The 16718-nt window shown below is 50.1% G+C and overlaps 2 protein-coding genes across 2 annotated transcripts; one reads left to right on the top strand and one right to left on the bottom strand.

The window, feature by feature from the left end:
* Positions 1 to 956: 956 nt before the first annotated feature.
* Positions 957 to 2476, bottom strand: ACTL7A (actin-like 7A). The gene has a single exon (XM_011966371.1). It carries the CDS (start codon positions 2385 to 2387, stop codon positions 1080 to 1082), a length of 1308 nt encoding a protein of 435 aa, XP_011821761.1. The 5' UTR covers positions 2388 to 2476; the 3' UTR covers positions 957 to 1079.
* Positions 2477 to 8072: 5596 nt separating this feature from the next.
* Positions 8073 to 10458, top strand: ACTL7B (actin-like 7B). The gene has a single exon (XM_011966370.1). It carries the CDS (start codon positions 9114 to 9116, stop codon positions 10359 to 10361), a length of 1248 nt encoding a protein of 415 aa, XP_011821760.1. The 5' UTR covers positions 8073 to 9113; the 3' UTR covers positions 10362 to 10458.
* The last annotated feature ends 6260 nt before the right edge of the window (positions 10459 to 16718 follow it).

Here is a 16718-nt window from a genome sequence, read left to right as displayed (position 1 = left end):
TAAAGAATCTCCAATTTAAAGTGCTCATATTACAAACTCCCCCTGCAGGAACACCATAGAGTTCGCTGGGCCCTGGAAGGGCTTCCCTGGCTACTGAGGGTCTCTGTATTCCTTTGGGCTCCCAGTTGGGTTAGAATGACCCACATAGGGCAGCCTCCCACAGACCCATACCATCAGCCCCAGAACCAGCAGCCTCTCTCCTGAGCACACCCCAGACTCCAACTGTGTGTGTTTTAGGCTGATGGAGAATCCAGTCTGCTGGGAGATGGTCAGCTACTACTTGAAGTGTCTGGAGAATGACTGTAGCTTCAATCCCTAACCTCCCTGCTGATAGCCCAAGATCAATCTTACTTCGGTTTTTAAAAAGGGAAATCTGTATGGCACTTGTTCTCTGAAGAGTTGCCCTTTAAGGCATATACATATGCCTTGCTTGTAATATGCTAGGCTTCAGCAGCCAGTCGCCGTGATGGCTTAGTAAGAACTGGTATTGAGATATGTCTCAATAAATGACTGTTGGAATTAAAAGAAACTCCTGTTAAAGCAGGGCTCAGACAGCTTTGCCAGCTCTTTCCAGTCCGTCCGGGTTGCTGATGAAGTGTGAAATGGACACTGATGCTTTGTGGGAGGTTGCACTGTTACAGCATGCTTCCTACTGGCATTGATGGAAAGGTAACTGCTTATATGCCCCAACAGCATTTACAGTCTAATCTTCATTGCACTCCCCCCTCCACGCAGAGTTTAACCATAAAGTAGTTCCTAAAGTGGGGAATGCACAAAATAAGGGGCAGCATAATTTTAGAGCAAGTGAATGTTTAAGCAATCCACATACAATGCATGTCTTTTTCGTTCATCCTCCCCCTACTCCTGTTTTTGTCTTAGGAAATGTATATTTTAAGGCAGATGCCGCATGTGTGAAGTTGTTCTCATGAAGTCAGGAAGTAGAGAAGCACACTGAGGAGGGGCATATGAGGGGTGTTTAATGCTACAGGAATAAGCAACGGCTCCACCCGTGTGTGTGGGAGTGCGCTCACCCCGCCGAGGGTACGCGCTGCCAGTGCAGCGGCCATCCTCATCGCCGTTCAGAAGCACCTTCTGTAGAGGAAGAAAGGCCCGTGTTCCTCGTACTCAAAGCGGTGGACCCACAGTGGTTGGAAACCCTGAAGTGAGGCCAGGATGGAGCCACCGGTCCACACGGCACTGTCTCTCTCAGGCAGCACGTTTACCTGCGGGGTGTCATTGGGACACATGCTGCTTAGCTCCTTCTGCAGACGGTTGGGGAAGCCACTGAGCATCGTGCTGCCCCCGCAGAGCAGGATGTTCCCCATGAGGTCCCGTTTGAGGGCGATGTCACACTTGTTAAGGCAGGACACGGTCTGGGTGTGGAGGCCCAGCTGCATGGACTTGATGAGAGACGGCTTGAAGAACATCTCTGAGCAGAGGAACCGTTCCTGGCACAGCTGAATCTCCTTCCCATCCGGCAGCACGTAGCGGATCGTATGCTCACTGAGAGGGACTTTCTTCTCCTCAGTGGGATCCAGGGCCACAAAGCAGCATTTCTTCTTGATGTCCTCCACGATGCCCATCTGGTCCTGGGTGAATTCGTTTCCCGCACTGTTCAGCAGGCCTAGCAGGTAGGCTGTCAGGTCAGAGCCTGCGTAGTCCAGCCTTCCTGTGATGCTGGGCAAAGGATAACCCTCGTAGATGGGGACCACATAGGACACGCCATGGCCAACCTCCACCACCAGGCCGGAGGTCCTTCCATAGGAGTACATGGACAGGCGCGACTGGTAGGCGATGTGCATCGCAGGAGTGTTGAAGGCTTCAAACAGCATTTCAGCATATTTCTCTCTGTTGGTGTGTGGGCTCAGCGGTGGGTCTGAAACCAAGACCGCATGCTCCTCCGGCGCGATCTTCATCTCTTGTCGGAAGAGATATTCCCAGATATCCTGCACTGTGTCCCAGTCCACGATGATGCCATGTCGCAGAGGGTTAACCAGCTTGAGATGAACGTTTGTGTTGTTGAGTTCCTGTCCCACGAATGTCTCCTTGCGATTATCCCCAGTCTTGGCGGTCTCCATGTAGGGCTTGCCCACCATTGTTGAGATCTTGTGGGTGGGTCTTGGCAGGCCGGCAAAGCCACATTTACAGTAGCCAGTGCCCAGGTCCACGACCACTGCTTTGGTCACCTCCTGCTTGGGCCCCTCCTTGGCTGCCTTTGATTCAGTAGGTTCCTGTGGCTCTGAACTCCTGCGGCGGACCCACACGGCCCGCTTTGCCGGACCATCCCTTAAAGAGGCAGTCTGGAGGGCCTGTGTCTGCAGGGGGGCCTGGTTACCCACCTTCTTGGCGGGCCCATCCCCCATGATTGCTGCCGGTGGAGCCCACATGTTGTCAAGAGCCGCAGCACTCTTAGAAAGTTCTCAATCCCACTGGATTCAAGGCCTGAAAGGCCTACATCAGAGGATACCCTGAGAATTTTCCCAACAATGACATCACTAATTATGATGTAATCTGGTGACCTGGGCTTTCTAGATATTGCAAACCCTTATCCTGTGTTAGGGTACATTTGGGATATTGTTTTTGAAATGCCTCCCCTTTTCCTACATTTTGTAACAAGACTGATTTATTCAATTAATTAATATTTCTTGAGTGTCTGCTATATACAAGGCAGCTGGGAATTCGGTGGTGAAAAAAAAACAGACAAAATCCCTTATTCTAGTTGGTGGGGGGTGGGGGTGACAGACAATAACCAGAATGAGCATTAAGAGCAAAAGCAGGGTGGCAGTGCTAGGGTGGCCTTGGCAGAGCTTCCTGAGAGGGTGACATCTGAATGAAGACCTGCAGGAGGTGAGGGAGAGAGCCACGTGTTTGTCAGGGGAACAGCAGGTGCGGGGGACTGGAGGCAGATGTGTGAAGAGTTAGATCGGGGTCAGCAGGCTGCAGTCCAGTCCAGTCCCCAGCTTGTTGGATTGGAATACAGCCGTGTTCATTCATGTTTGTATCGTCCATGGCTGCCTTTGCAGTACAGCAGTAGAGCTGAGTCACGGCTTTGAAGACTGTATTGCCCAAAAAGCTGAATGCAAGTAAGTATTGACCGGCCCTTAAAAAGTTTGCTGACCTCTTGAGTTAGAGGAGGAGCAGGAAGACAAATGTGGCTGGCATGGAAGGAGTAAGGAAAATTAGATGAGATGGGGTGGGGGAAGGCGAGCAGCTCACGGTAGGCCTCACAGGCCAATGCGAGGATCATGGATAAGGTCAGAAAGCACTAGAGGATTTGGTGCAGAGCACCGACACCATCTGATTTAGATGTTAGCGGGATCCTTTGCTGCTACGGTGACTATGTCAAGGGCACTAAGGGTGACACTTAGAACAACCTTAAGAGGAATTATTTTTGGATATACATTTGTACACTTACTGTGCCTTCATCAGGGTCATTGAATAGGCAGTGAAATTAGACCCTAAAAAATCCAACTGACAACACTGAGGCTTGTAGGTGCGTAGCTCATCCAAGGATATCTAACCAGGAGTAGCCAAGCTCTCCCGACTGTGGCTTCCTCCCCAGGATGTGCTGGGACACAGCTTGATGGGACCTAGTATGCATCTCTTAGGCTGCTTGGCCACCATCTTGCATGCCATTTCTGAAGCTGGACACATTGGTGTGGATGCCTGCAACACTCAGGACAGAATCCAGCCTTATGTGATGCCACACCTTGAACCTGATCCCAGCCCTTCATAAAAGAGGCAGTCACCACAATAATGGGCTTTCTCCTTTAGAGAGGCTATGGGTCCTTCTTTCAGTTCCTTTGGGCTATGAGAGAAGAAAAGGACCAAGTCCAGTCTCATGAGGTTTGTGACTATCTGATGGGGGCAGCAAGGTGTCATCCCAGGGACAAAATCTCAGTTTCTTGCTTCATTGGTTAGTGGGTGAGATCATGGCATGGAATTTTGAAGGAAAAACAGGAAATTACTTTCAATACCTGGCTGCCTGAAAAACAGTTTAATTGCCTCTGCTGTTCAGGGATTTGCATGGACAACTCAGATTGTTTGACTTTATTTCAAAAGTTCTGTATATGGTAACCAAAGACATATGTAATTTAAAACCCTCCATTTTTTTTCTCCCCAAAGCCTACTTGAATTTTGAGAAATCTATAGCTGCTTGGTACCTTTTCACTAACCTGGACTCCTAGAAGAGCCTGTATTAGCTGCCTGTTTCTGCTGTAACAAATTACCGTGGATGTACTGGCTTAAAGCAACTCACAGTTATTATCTTACTGTTTTGGAGGTCGGAAGTTCGTAATTCTTCTTAGTGGACTACAATTAAGGTTCTTTTAGGGCTGTATTCCTTCTGGAGGTATAGGAGACAATACTTCCTCTTGCCTTCTCCAGCTCCTAGAGGCCACCTGTGTTCCTTGGCTCATGTCCCTTCCTCCATCTTAAAAGACTGAGAGTCTCAGACTACAGCTATCATTGTCACATCTGTTTCTCTGCCCTTGGCCCTCCTGTATCCCCCATATAAGGACCCTTGTGATTACATTGGCCCCACCCAGGCCATCCAGAATACTCTCCCCATCTCAGATTCCTTCATTTACTCCCATCCACGGAATCCCTTTTGGCATGAAAGTTAATATACTCACAGGTCCCAGGGATTAAGATGTGGACACCTTTGGAGGACCCTTTCACCTGTCCTGTGCCTCCCTCTTCACTAATACACTCCAAGCCTGACATGCTCTGACTCGTTTGCTCTTCCTGGGCTGCCCAGGCTTGCCCATCTATCATCTGTCATTGCCCTTTCTGCATTTGTGTGTGGAAGAGGTGATGCCTTAGTGTAAGGCAGTTATTCTGTCTAGTCTGTAAGGTCCTTGAGCATAGGGATTCCCCTCACATTCTCTGAGCAAAAGCCAACGAAACACTTGCCCTCCTTTTCTTCACCTCTCAGTTTCACATGTTGGGTACCCCCAATCAAAACCCTGTTTCCCCTAAGCTTCCTGTTACCCTCTGTGCCTCTTCTCTCCCTCTGTGGGTCAGCACACGGTTAGTGGTAATGATGGAAGAATGCAGAGACTGTTGACACCGTGCCCTAAACCTCCACTGCCTAGCACACAGCCCCCCACAACTGTCATCAGCTAAGGTCTGTGTGGGCTCCCTGGGGTCCCTAGTGAGGTCCCTCTAGGGAGAGGCACCCTCTATTGCTCAAAATATGTTGGGTCACATTTTCTAATGGGATCACACCTACTTTTAGTCCTCTGGCTCAGACCAAAAAAACCATGGGATGACCCCTTTTTGAAAGCAACCCTGGGGTCATTTTTTTTTTTTTTTTTTTTTTTGAGACAGAGTCTCGCTCTGTTGCCCAGGCTGGAGTGCAGTGACGGGGTCTTGGCTCACTGCAGGCTCTGCCTCCTGGGTTCATGCCATTCTCCTGCCTCAGCCTCCTGAGTAGCTGGGACTACAGGCGCCCGCCACCACGCCTGGCTAATTTTTTATATTTTTAGTAGAGACGGGGTTTCACCGTGTTAGCCAGGATGGTCTCGATCTCCTGACCTTGTGATCTGCCCGCCTCGGCCTCCCAAAGTGCTGCGATTACAGGTGTGAGCCACCGCGCCTGGCCAACCCTGGGGTTCTCTTCTATAGTGGAGGGAGAGAACATGGAAAGATGAGATTAAAGAACACACTTATCCCTGAGGTGCATCCTGGCTCCTGGCTTCAATTTTTGAGACACTACCCGCCCTTGACCTTTGGAGGAGAGGTGAGCCAAGCCCCTGGAAGTTTAGCAGCTATGGGAGGGAAAAAAAGAAAATCTGGCGTGGCGTTTCTTCTCATTAATCACCTGTAGTTTTTCTTAAAAATTACTGGAGTCCACCACAGCCTTTCCAACTCTTGAATATGCTGGAGAACCCCTGAGTCAGGAGCTCTCAACAAAGAAGATCCTTGCCAAACAGGCACTTTGAGCTGCTTTCTCACAGCTCAGACCCCAGTGTGGACACTCAGGTCCCAAGACTGTGCCCATTTCCCTGAGGTGGAAGGGAGAGGAGCTGTCTTCAGGGGGAGATGAGCTACTGAGCAGGCAAATCTGGATCCGAATGCTTCCCCTTCCACGTGCTCCAGCCCAGTGTCCCACAGCCTAGTGGCCTTTGGGCATCTCTAAGTCAGCATGCCCCAGATGGAGCTCATTCTCTCCCCGTACATGCCTTCCCTTCCTCCCCCTGCATTCCATGTGTGTGTTTGTGGTGCCACCATCCACTTAGCAGCTCAAGGCAGAAACCTGGAGGCCATGGATATGGGTCAGATTGGCGAGGGGACATAGCAATATGGTAATCACATTCAAACGACATTTCAAGTAGTTTACACAAAGTCATACAGATTATAAATAATAAATCTGTGTTTGAACCCAGGTCTCTGGATTCCAGTTCCTTGGTCTTCCCTCTGCTCTGTACTGCCTTTCTGTAAGGAATGGATAAAAAGTAGTCTCTGGCAGTCCATGAGCACTGCCTTTACATAGCCTAAGAGTTGTCGTGGAAGAATTTGCTTGCTCCGTAGAACTTCAAGAGTAGACGCAAGACCAATCAATGGCTTCAGAGAGGTACACATGCCAATCCAGTGTGACAAAACATTTATCACTCATGGCTGGCCAAAACGGGGTAAGCTGTCCATGTCAGACTGCTGGATGGGATGTTCTAGAGGGAACTGAAGGGTCCAATCCTGAGCTTCTGTGATTTCATGATCCCACCACAGGGCATTTCTGGGTCATGATGTTCATAATTGTAACCCTTAGAAAGTTGTTACCCAAATAATATAGTTGAATGCTGCCATGTTCCAAGAAACAATTCAGCAGGCTGGGTGTGGTGGCTCACACCTGTAATCCCAGCACTTTGGGAGGCCAAGGCGGGTGGATCATGAGATCAGGAGTTCAATACCAGCCTGGCCAACATGGTGAAACCCCGTCTGTACTAAAAATACAAAAATTAGCCAGGCATGGTAGCAGGCGCCTGTAATCCCAGCTGCTCGGGAGGCTGAGGCAGGAGAATCGCTTGAAACTGGAAGGTGGAGGTTGCAGTGAGCCGAGATTGCACCACTGCGCCCCAGCCTGGGCGAAAGAGCGAAACTCTGTCTCAAAAACAAACCAACAAAAATTCAGCAAACAAAAATCCCCACATGTTCCTCATTAGCATTCTTACACGCTCCATGGCAGTATTTCTTAACTCTTTTTCTCCCATGCATGTTGCCTAATCAATTCCTCAGGCACCTCTGCTTGTCTTAATTCTCCCAGAAAACTTCCTCAGGCCCAGTTGCTGCTCTTCCCCTTTTTTTCTTGACTCTTCACCACCAAAGCCCTAATCTGCCTTTTTGATTTTGGAGTGAGAAGGGGCAGCTTAAGTTGCAGATCCCTCTGGCACTCTAGTGAATTGGTCCTTTCTAGATGACAAGCCATCTTTCTTTGCTTGGGTCCAGGTAAGGGATTCATCCTTCCCTCTGCCTCACATCCCACATCACAGGAGCCCATGAGGGAAGGCCTCAAATGCCAGAGTAAGAGCTTGGATTAAAGTGAGGGATGGTTGGGGAAACAACAGATTGGATTCTATTCTACTTTCTAAATTTCTCTAGAACCAGGCTCTTCCTCGCTTCCACACTCTCACAGCCCTAGGTCAGGCCACCTTCAAGTCTTATCGGAATTTCTCCAATAGCCTCGTTTCAGGTCTCAGCTTCTAGTCTTGCTCCTCCCATCCATTCTCTACATTACAGCCAAATGCCAATCTTTCTAACATTTTTCTTTTTCTTTTTCTTTTTCTTTTTGAGATGGAGTCTTTGTCCCAGGCTGGAGTTGCAGTGGTGCGATCTCAGCTCACTGCAACCTCTGCCTCCTGGGTTCAAGCAATTCTCTGCCTCAGCCTCCCAAGTAGCTGGGATTACAGGTACCCGCCACCAGGCCTGGCTAATTTTTGTATTTTTAGTAGAGATGGGGTTTCACCATCTTGGCCAGGCTGGTCTTGAACTCCTGACCTCGTGATCCACCCGCCCCGGCCTCCCAAAGTGCTGGTAGAATTACAGGCGTGCGCCTGGCCCTTTCTAACATTTTTCTAGAGAGCAAATCTGATCATTCCCCTGCTTAAAGTCTTCATAGATTCCCTGGCTCTCCTCAATTTAGTCTAAACCTACTCCTGGCATTCGATGCCCTCTCTATTTGGCTCTGTGACTTCTCTAGCTTCATCTGTTTTTCCAAACACTTTCACTGTGGGAAGTTCTTCACTGTGCCTCCATCTGAGCCTTTGCTCAAGCTGTGCTCTCTGCCTGGGATGTCTTCCCCTCCTTTTAACTACTTGACAAATACCTACACCTCTTCCAGGATTCAACTTAAGCATCACCTCCTCTCTAGAGCACCTTCTGACTGCCGGTCTCAAATGAGTTCTCCAAGTAGACTTCTTCCTGCAAACCCACCGGCACCCATTCCATTTTCTTGTCTAGACTGGGCACTGCTGGTGGCCTGGGTTTTTATCATCTATCACTGGCAGGCTGCACTGGGCGGGACCTACCACATACTCCAGTAAATGTTGAATGAAGGGAGGAAAGAACTCTTGGGGCGGTCAAGGGGGCCTAGTGCATTGGAGTTTGATGAATTTGGGTTAAGGTACAAACACCCCAAGTGCTGTTTGCTCTTGGGCAAGTCCTTAGAATTCTGAGCCTCATTTCCTCAGCTCTGCCTACCTGCAGAACACCACAAGTGAAGTACCTAGTGCAGTGCCTGCCTTACTGGAGGGGCTCAAATACTTAGGCCCTCTCCACCAAGAGGCAGAAGAGGAAAGGTGTCCAGTAGTGAGCAGGTTAGGCATGGAAATGCAAGGGGGTTGAGCAGAAACCTCTGAGACCCCAGTGTGCTTGGATTTCTAAAACTCCCAACACGTGCTCTGTCCTGGAGCAAACGAGTTACAGAGATGGGGGTGACACACCAAGAGTCGGCCAAAGCCAAGCCCTCCCCCCGCTGCCTGAATGGACCAGCCCTGAGTGACATCACAATCCCAGGTGGTTGCCATGGCACTACTGGGGGTGGTTGGCGGGGGGTGTCTCATTTCTCCCCCGGGAGCTCTAGGCTGTGGATGTGAGAAGGGGAGTGAGAGAGGCAGATGGCGACAAGGAACAGCCCCATGGCCCTGGGCACGGCTCAGGGTGACCCTGGAGAGGCAGGAACACGGCCAGGCTCTGACGCCGGCCTCCGGGACACAGGTGCGGCCACTCAGCTCAAGATGAAGCCCAGGAAGGTGCGCAAGATCAAGGCGGTTGTCATCGACCTGGGCTCCCAGTACTGCAAGTGCGGCTACGCGGGAGAGCCGAGGCCCACCTACTTCATCTCCTCCACCGTAGGAAAACGCTGCCCCGAGGCGGCCGACGCTGGCGACACCCGCAAGGGGACCCTAGTGGGCCACGAGCTGCTCAACACGGAGACACCTCTCAAGCTGGTGAACCCGCTGAAGCACGGCATCGTGGTGGACTGGGACTGCGTGCAGGACATCTGGGAGTACATCTTCCGCACGGCCATGAAGATCCTGCCCGAGGAGCACGCTGTGCTGGTCTCCGACCCTCCGCTCAGCCCCAGCAGCAACCGGGAGAAGTACGCAGAGCTCATGTTCGAGACCTTCGGCATTCCCGCTATGCACGTGACGTCCCAGTCGTTGCTGTCCATCTACTCGTACGGCAAGACCTCGGGACTGGTGGTGGAGAGCGGGCACGGCGTCTCGCACGTGGTGCCCATCTCCGAGGGCGAGGTGCTGCCGGGCCTGACCAGCCGCGCCGACTATGCTGGGGGTGACCTCACCAACTACCTGATGCAGCTGCTCAATGAGGCGGGCCACGCATTCACGGACGACCACCTGCACATCATAGAGCACATCAAGAAGAAGTGCTGCTATGCGGCCTTCCTGCCCGAGGAGGAGCTCGGCCTGGTCCCGGAGGAGCTGCGCGTGGACTACGAGCTCCCGGACGGCAAGCTCATCACCATTGGCCAGGAGCGCTTCCGCTGCTCTGAGATGCTCTTCCAGCCCTCCCTGGCGGGCAGCACCCAGCCGGGCCTCCCGGAGCTCACGGCTGCCTGCCTGGGCCGCTGCCAGGACACGGGCTTCAAGGAGGAGATGGCCGCCAACGTGCTGCTGTGTGGCGGCTGCACCATGCTGGATGGTTTCCCCGAGCGCTTCCAGAGGGAGCTGAGCCTCCTCTGCCCCGGGGACAGCCCTGCGGTGGCTGCAGCTCCTGAGAGGAAGACCTCCGTGTGGACCGGTGGCTCCATCCTGGCCTCCCTGCAGGCCTTCCAACAGCTCTGGGTCAGCAAGGAAGAGTTTCAGGAGCGGGGCAGCATGGCCATTTACAGCAAGTGCTGAGCCTCGGCATCTCCACAGACAAGGCCCCCAGCACAGGTGGCCGCAGGCCACTCTGTACACATTTACAGAATTTCACATAAAGCTTTACTCTGAAATGACTCTTGTCTAGTCTGGGTTTCTTGCTTCAATCTGATAGCAGAGGGTTGGGGGGAGTCGGGCTTAGAAGTGGCAGCACCTTTTGCACTGGAGGTGTGGGCTCTAAGGAAGGGGCTACCATACTGGTCCCACCCCCTCTGCCTGCCTCATGATGGTGACATCATCTCAGGGCCTAGAAAGTGGCCTCCTGTTTTATGAGCACCTCCAGATTCAAAACCTGATCCAACAGACATTCCTTATCGCTCGCTCAACTAAGGGGGTTGGCTCTGATGAAGGGACTAGCTTGGGTCACCTAGCAGTAGGTTGGAGGAGACGCACAGCTGGGTGTCCGACTCCAGTCTCTTGTTTCTGCTGCTCACAAGTACTCCCAACCTTAACACTGCTTGATCACTCCAGGTTCCCTAACCTCCCTCTAGTGCCTGCCACCCTCAATGTGGGAGCCTAAGGCTGTGCCAGTGCATCTCCTGAGTGTGAAGCGCCATTTCTACCCATCTGTGGGTGTACCCCTTTCAACTGCAACCAAAATTGGAGCTATTTTTCCAGAGTTACAAAGCAGAGCTGCTGATCACAGAGGATGTCAGAGGAACCAGAAGGTCCTTTAGAAATCGAGTCCTCTCCCTGCTATAGAAATGGGGAAACTGGGCTGGGTGTGGTGGCTCACACCTGTAATCCCAGAACTCTGGGGAGCCAAGGCAGGTGGGTCACCTAAGGTCAGGAGTTCAAGACCAGCCTGGCTAACATGATGAAACCCTGTCTCTACTAAAAATAGAAAAATCAGCTGGTCATGGTGGTGGGTACCTGTAATCCCAGCTTCCCCAGGAGGCTGAGGTGGGAGAATCACTTGACCCCAGGAGGTGGAGGTTGCAGTGAACTGAGATCACGTCATTGCACTACAGCCTGAGTGACAGAGCAAGATTCCATGTCCAAAAATAGAAAAACAAAAAGAGATGGGGAAACTGAGGACCAGAGAGGAGAGGGCCAGCCTAATGCCAGTGGTCGAGCCCAGGTCTCCTGATCCACATCAAGATTATTCCCAGAAGGGTGAACATGGTTCTTAATGGTTAGTCAGCAACCCAAAGCACTTACCATGCATCTACTGTGGGCCAGGCCCAGTGCTGGGGACTGAGAAATGACCAGAAGAGTCTCTACCCTTGACAATCACACACAGCTAATGGACCACACTGATAGGGAGGGAAGGTCTGAGCTAAGTGTTCATGGTGGCGAGAAGGTAGTAGTGATGCATTGGAATGCTGTAAATGGAGAAGTTGCTGGGCATGGTGGCCACTTACTGGCTTTGGGGCTGAGGGAGAGGCTGTGGAGGCTTGTGAGATGTCAGCTGGTGACTAACTGCCTACTTAGAAGAGTGGGTTCCTGCTCCCTTCCCTACCCTCACCTTCCAATGGAGTTCACGACCCAGTTGGTGCCATCTATGGGATCAGACATCCATGAGCTGCATAGTCTGGGATGGGCTGAGACTTAAATATCGCTGAGTCATCTCTTACCTTAAGCAAAGGGTCCTGATTTGGGGCACCCCATGAGGCTGCCTCTGTCCTGGACCCAGTGCTGGGGGCTACAGACTTGGGCAAGAACCAGACACAGTCATTATCACTTAAGGCCCTGCTCTTTAGTCCTTCCCCATTGTCCAGAATTGGGCATCTAGCCTGGAGTTTGAATACGCCTGGTCAAGCAGGGCCTTGGCAGCAGGCATGGAACCTGGGCTCTTTCCTGTAGAGGGATGTTGCAGACTGGAAGCCTGGAGGCTGAAGGTGGCCGATAGATGTTTTGTTTGGCCGTCACAGTGTACAAGTGTTTTCTTAAATGTGAATTTTTTTCTGTGGGGCTGCGTTTTCCAGGTTGCCAACGTCCCTGCCACACTGATGTCTTCATATATATTTGTGGCTTCAACACAACTTCTTCCTTAGCATTAGTTTCTGTTGCTTGCAACCCAAGTGATCGTAAAAAGCCTGATGAAATACAGAGAGGGAAGCTGAGGCTTATAGAGGGAAAGTGATGTACCCCAAATCACACAAGCAGTAAGTGCTACATGTGAACCCCACTCCCACACATCCTCAGCACCTTCTCCTGCCTCTAGTCACAGCTTCAGTCCCTTCACTACCTGGTCATCTCCTTGAAAGCATCCCTCATGTGGCAGGGGTTGTAAAAACAGTAAGTAAACTGCTAGATCCCTGACATGAACCTATTTAAGCTAACCAAAGGATTCAGCAGGAGATTTATTTTCGGTGGAAAAACATGGGTCAGTGACTTCTAGCTTAAGATGACCCCCTGACCCTGTGTGTTTATCTCCCCTCCCTTCTCAGAGTCCATGGAGTCATAGTAGAGAATATAAATGCATAAGCTCAGTGCAAATGAAGAGGATGGTAGGGGAACTACAGGGACTAGACATTTCTACCTGATTCTGGAAGAAAGAGAGTGGAGGTGGGAACCAAGGAAAGAAGCAAGGGTAGGAATTTCCTGTCCTGCAGAATGGGCAGGAATTTGCAACTTGGAAATTCCAGGCAGCAAAGACATAGGAGTGTAGTGTGGGAGAGTGGGAATGGGCTGAGGAGGGGTGGTGCCCGTGGTCTCTATCTGAAGAATTGGGGCTTTCCATGTTCACAGAGAGGGGTGAGCACACTGGTCACCTCTACAGGTATGTTTCTTAGGAAGAAACAAGTTGAATTCTCTCTCTAAAGATGGTGCTGGTATAGGAAAAGGAGGAGGGAAGCTTAAGAAGAACACACCAGGAGCCCCACCTCCACCCGCTTGTCCCTTCTCCAGACCAGGAATCACACTTGGAACTAGCTCATATTCCCGAGGTGGAATATTTGATGCCTCCAACTTTCCTCTTATCCCTTTCCATAACTCCTGGTTTCTGCATGGGCATCGGATGTGACCCAGGACTGACTTCCTTTCCAGCACCAGGGCAGAGCATGTGATTTAGGCTCAGCCAATCAGAACATCCATCTCTTAGGTCATAATGATTGGTTCTGGGTGAACATACGATCTCAGTAGAGTGAGTCCTGGAGAGTGAATCCTATGCTTTTTGCTTGGAAGCTTGATGTGAAGTTGAAGGGTGTGTCCTAGCACTGCTGTGGCATTTGTTACTAGGAAAGAAGCCAGCTTGGAACTGACCCACCAAGGATTGTGGAGCTCAGAGAAACAAAGCTGGTGCCCTGGGGACAAAGTGAACCTCTGAATCAAACCATGCCTAGAGTTTGAACCCACTCCCAGGTATTTCAGTTCTGTGAGCCATGCATTCAACTTCATCATTCATGTCCTTTAGGGTTGTGTGTCTGTTACCTACAATGGAGAGCTTTCTAGCTGCGTCAATTTCCTTCTCAACAACAGCATTCCTCTGGAGCAGGTTTGCATGGAGAAGAGACTGGAATTAGGGAGGCCTCTTTTAATTGAAATATTAAGACCAACAATTCATTTTTTCCTTATGAAAAAACTACATAAGAAGAGTTTTTATCAAGGTACCAGAGGATATCAGATAACATACTACACTGAAGGGCAGAGACCAAACAGTGTCTGTTGACCATTATCTTATATATTCACTTCTTAGATATTTGTCCCTAAGGTTAGACTCAGAGCTTCTTGAGGGCAGGAACTGTGTTTCCCTCATTTTAGTTTTCTCAGAGTCTGCTGCAGAGTATGGCACAGAGTTCGTGCTTAGTACATGCCAAATGAACTCATTTATTCCCAGTCTGTGAGGTGGACATTACAGTATCTCCCCCCATTTTACAGGTGAGGACACTGAGGGCTGGAGAGGTTAGGAGTCTTGTGCAAGGTCACCTATCTGATAAACCAAAGTCTTGTGCTAAATCAAAGTTTTGAGATTCCACAACGCCTTTTTGCCCTTGTCACTTACCTTTCTGAAAATTATCAATCTCTTTTCCAAGAAGAAAAATTTACATATAAAAATTGCTTTCAAATCATGCACAACAAATTTGATATAATTTCATAGTCATTCTCCTGAGGTTTCAAAGTTAAAAATGCCAATCTTTTAGCAAAGAAGAGACTTGTCTTGCTGGAACCTTCCACAGACATAAGCATTAGAGTGACATCAAGTGGTGAAGTCCTACCACTTCCACATGTCAAGATCCTGTTTTCCTCACTGTCCAGGCAGTCTGATCTCTCTCCCCAAAATGTTTGTTACCAAGTTTGCCCTAAAAGTTATTTGCCCAAGGTCTTTTTTGTTTTTTGTTTTTGTTTTGTTTTTATGAGATGGAGTTTTGCTCTTGTTGCCCAGGTTGGAGTGAAATGATACAGTCTCAGCTCATGCAACCTCCACCTCCCGGGTTCAAACAATTCTCCTGCCTCAGCCTCCTGAGTAACTGGGATTACAGGCACCTGCTACCACACCCAGCTAATTTTAGTATTTTTAGAAGAGATGGGGTTTCACCATATTGGCCAGGCTGGTCTCGAACTCCTGACCTCAGGTGATCTGCCCAGCCATGGCCTCCAAAAGTGCTGCGATTATAGGCATGGGCCACTGCGCCTGGCCCCAAGGTCTTTTTAAGAAATTAACTTTATAGCCTGGGCACAGTGGCTCACACTTGTAATCCCAGCCACGTGGAACTGTAAGTCCAATTAAACCTCTTTCTTATGTAAATTGTCCAGTCTCAGGTATGTCTTTATCAGCAGCATGAAAACGGACTAATACAGTAAATTGCTGAAAAGATACCCGAAAATGTGGAAGCAACTTCAGAACTCAGTAACAGAAAGAGATTGGAACACTTTGGAGGGCTCAGAAGAAGACAGGAAAATGTGGGAAAGTTTGGAACTTCCTAGAGACTTGTTGAATGGCTTTGCCCAAAATGCTGATAGCATTTTGGTCTCAGATGGAGGTGAGGAACTTATTGGGAACTGGAGCAAAGGTGACTCTTGTTATGTTTTAGCAAAGAGACTGGTGGCATTTTGCCCCTGCCCTAGAGATTTGTGAAACTTTGGACTTGAGAGATGATTTAGGATATCTGGTGAAAGAAATTTCTAAGCGGCAAAGTATTCAAGAGCTAACGTGGATGCTATTAAAGGCATTCAGTTTTTGTTGTTGTTGTTGTTGCTGCTTTTTTTGTTTGTTTATTTCTGTTGTTGTTGTTGTTTTGAGACCGAGTCTTGCTCTGTCACCCAGGCTGGAGTGCAGTGGCGTGATCTTAGCTCACTGCAACCTCTGCCTCCCGGGTTCAAGCGATTCTCCTGCCTCAGCCTCCCAAAGAGCTGGGACTACAGGCATATGCCAACACACCCAGCTAATTTTTGTATTTTAGTAGAGACAAGGTTTCACCACATTGGCCAGGCTGTTCTCAAACTCCTGACCTCGTGATCCACCTGCCTCGGCCTCCCAAGGTGCTGGGATTACAGATGTGAGCCACTGCACCCGGCCAGCATTCAGTTTTATAAGGGAAGCAGAGCATAAAAGTTGGCATAAAAGTTTGGAAAATTTGCAGCCTGACTACGTGATAATAAAGAAAAACCCATTTTCTGGGAAGAAATTCAACCTGGCTGTAGAAACTTGCATAAATAGCAAGGAGCCTAATGTTAATCCCCCAGACCATGGGGAAAACGTCTCCAGGCCATGTCAGAGAACTTCCTGGCAGCCACTCCCATCACAGGCCCATAGGCACAGGAGGAAAAAGTGGTTTCATGGCCTGGGCCCAGGGTCCCCATGCTGTGTACAGCCTAGGGACTTGGTGCCCTGTGTCCTAGCCACTCCAGCAGATACTGAAAGGGGCCAACATACAGCTCAGGCTGTGGCTTCAGGGGGTGGAAGCCCCAAGCCTTGGCAGCTACCACGTGGTGTTGAGCCTGCGAGTACACAGAAGTCAAGAATTGAGGTTTGGGAACCTCTGCCTAGATTTCAGAAGATGTATGGAAATGCCTGGATGCCCAGGCAGAAGTTTGCTGCAGGGGTAGGGCCCTCATGGAGAACCGCTGCTAGGGCAGTGCGGAAAGGAAATGTGGGGTCAGAACCCCACAGAGAGTCCCAACTGGGGAACTGCCTAGTGGAGCTGTAAGAAGAGGGCCACCATCTTCCAGACCCCAGATCCACTGACAGCTTGCACTGTGCACCTGGAAAAGCAGAAGACCCTCAATGCCAGCCTGTGAAAGCAGCCAGGAGGGAGGCTGTACCCTGCAAAACCATGGGGGCAGAGCTGCCCAAGACCATGGGAACCCACCTCTTGCATCAGCATGACCTGGATGTGAGACCTGGAGTCAAAGGAGATCATTTTGGAGTTTTAAAATTTGACTGCCCTGCTG

The sequence above is a fragment of the Mandrillus leucophaeus genome, unplaced genomic scaffold (assembly GCF_000951045.1).
Source record: "Mandrillus leucophaeus isolate KB7577 unplaced genomic scaffold, Mleu.le_1.0 Scaffold76, whole genome shotgun sequence".
Classification (NCBI taxonomy): Eukaryota; Metazoa; Chordata; class Mammalia; order Primates; family Cercopithecidae; genus Mandrillus; species Mandrillus leucophaeus.
Note: the sequence above shows the minus strand (reverse complement) of the source record. Positions and strands in the feature narration are given on the sequence as shown.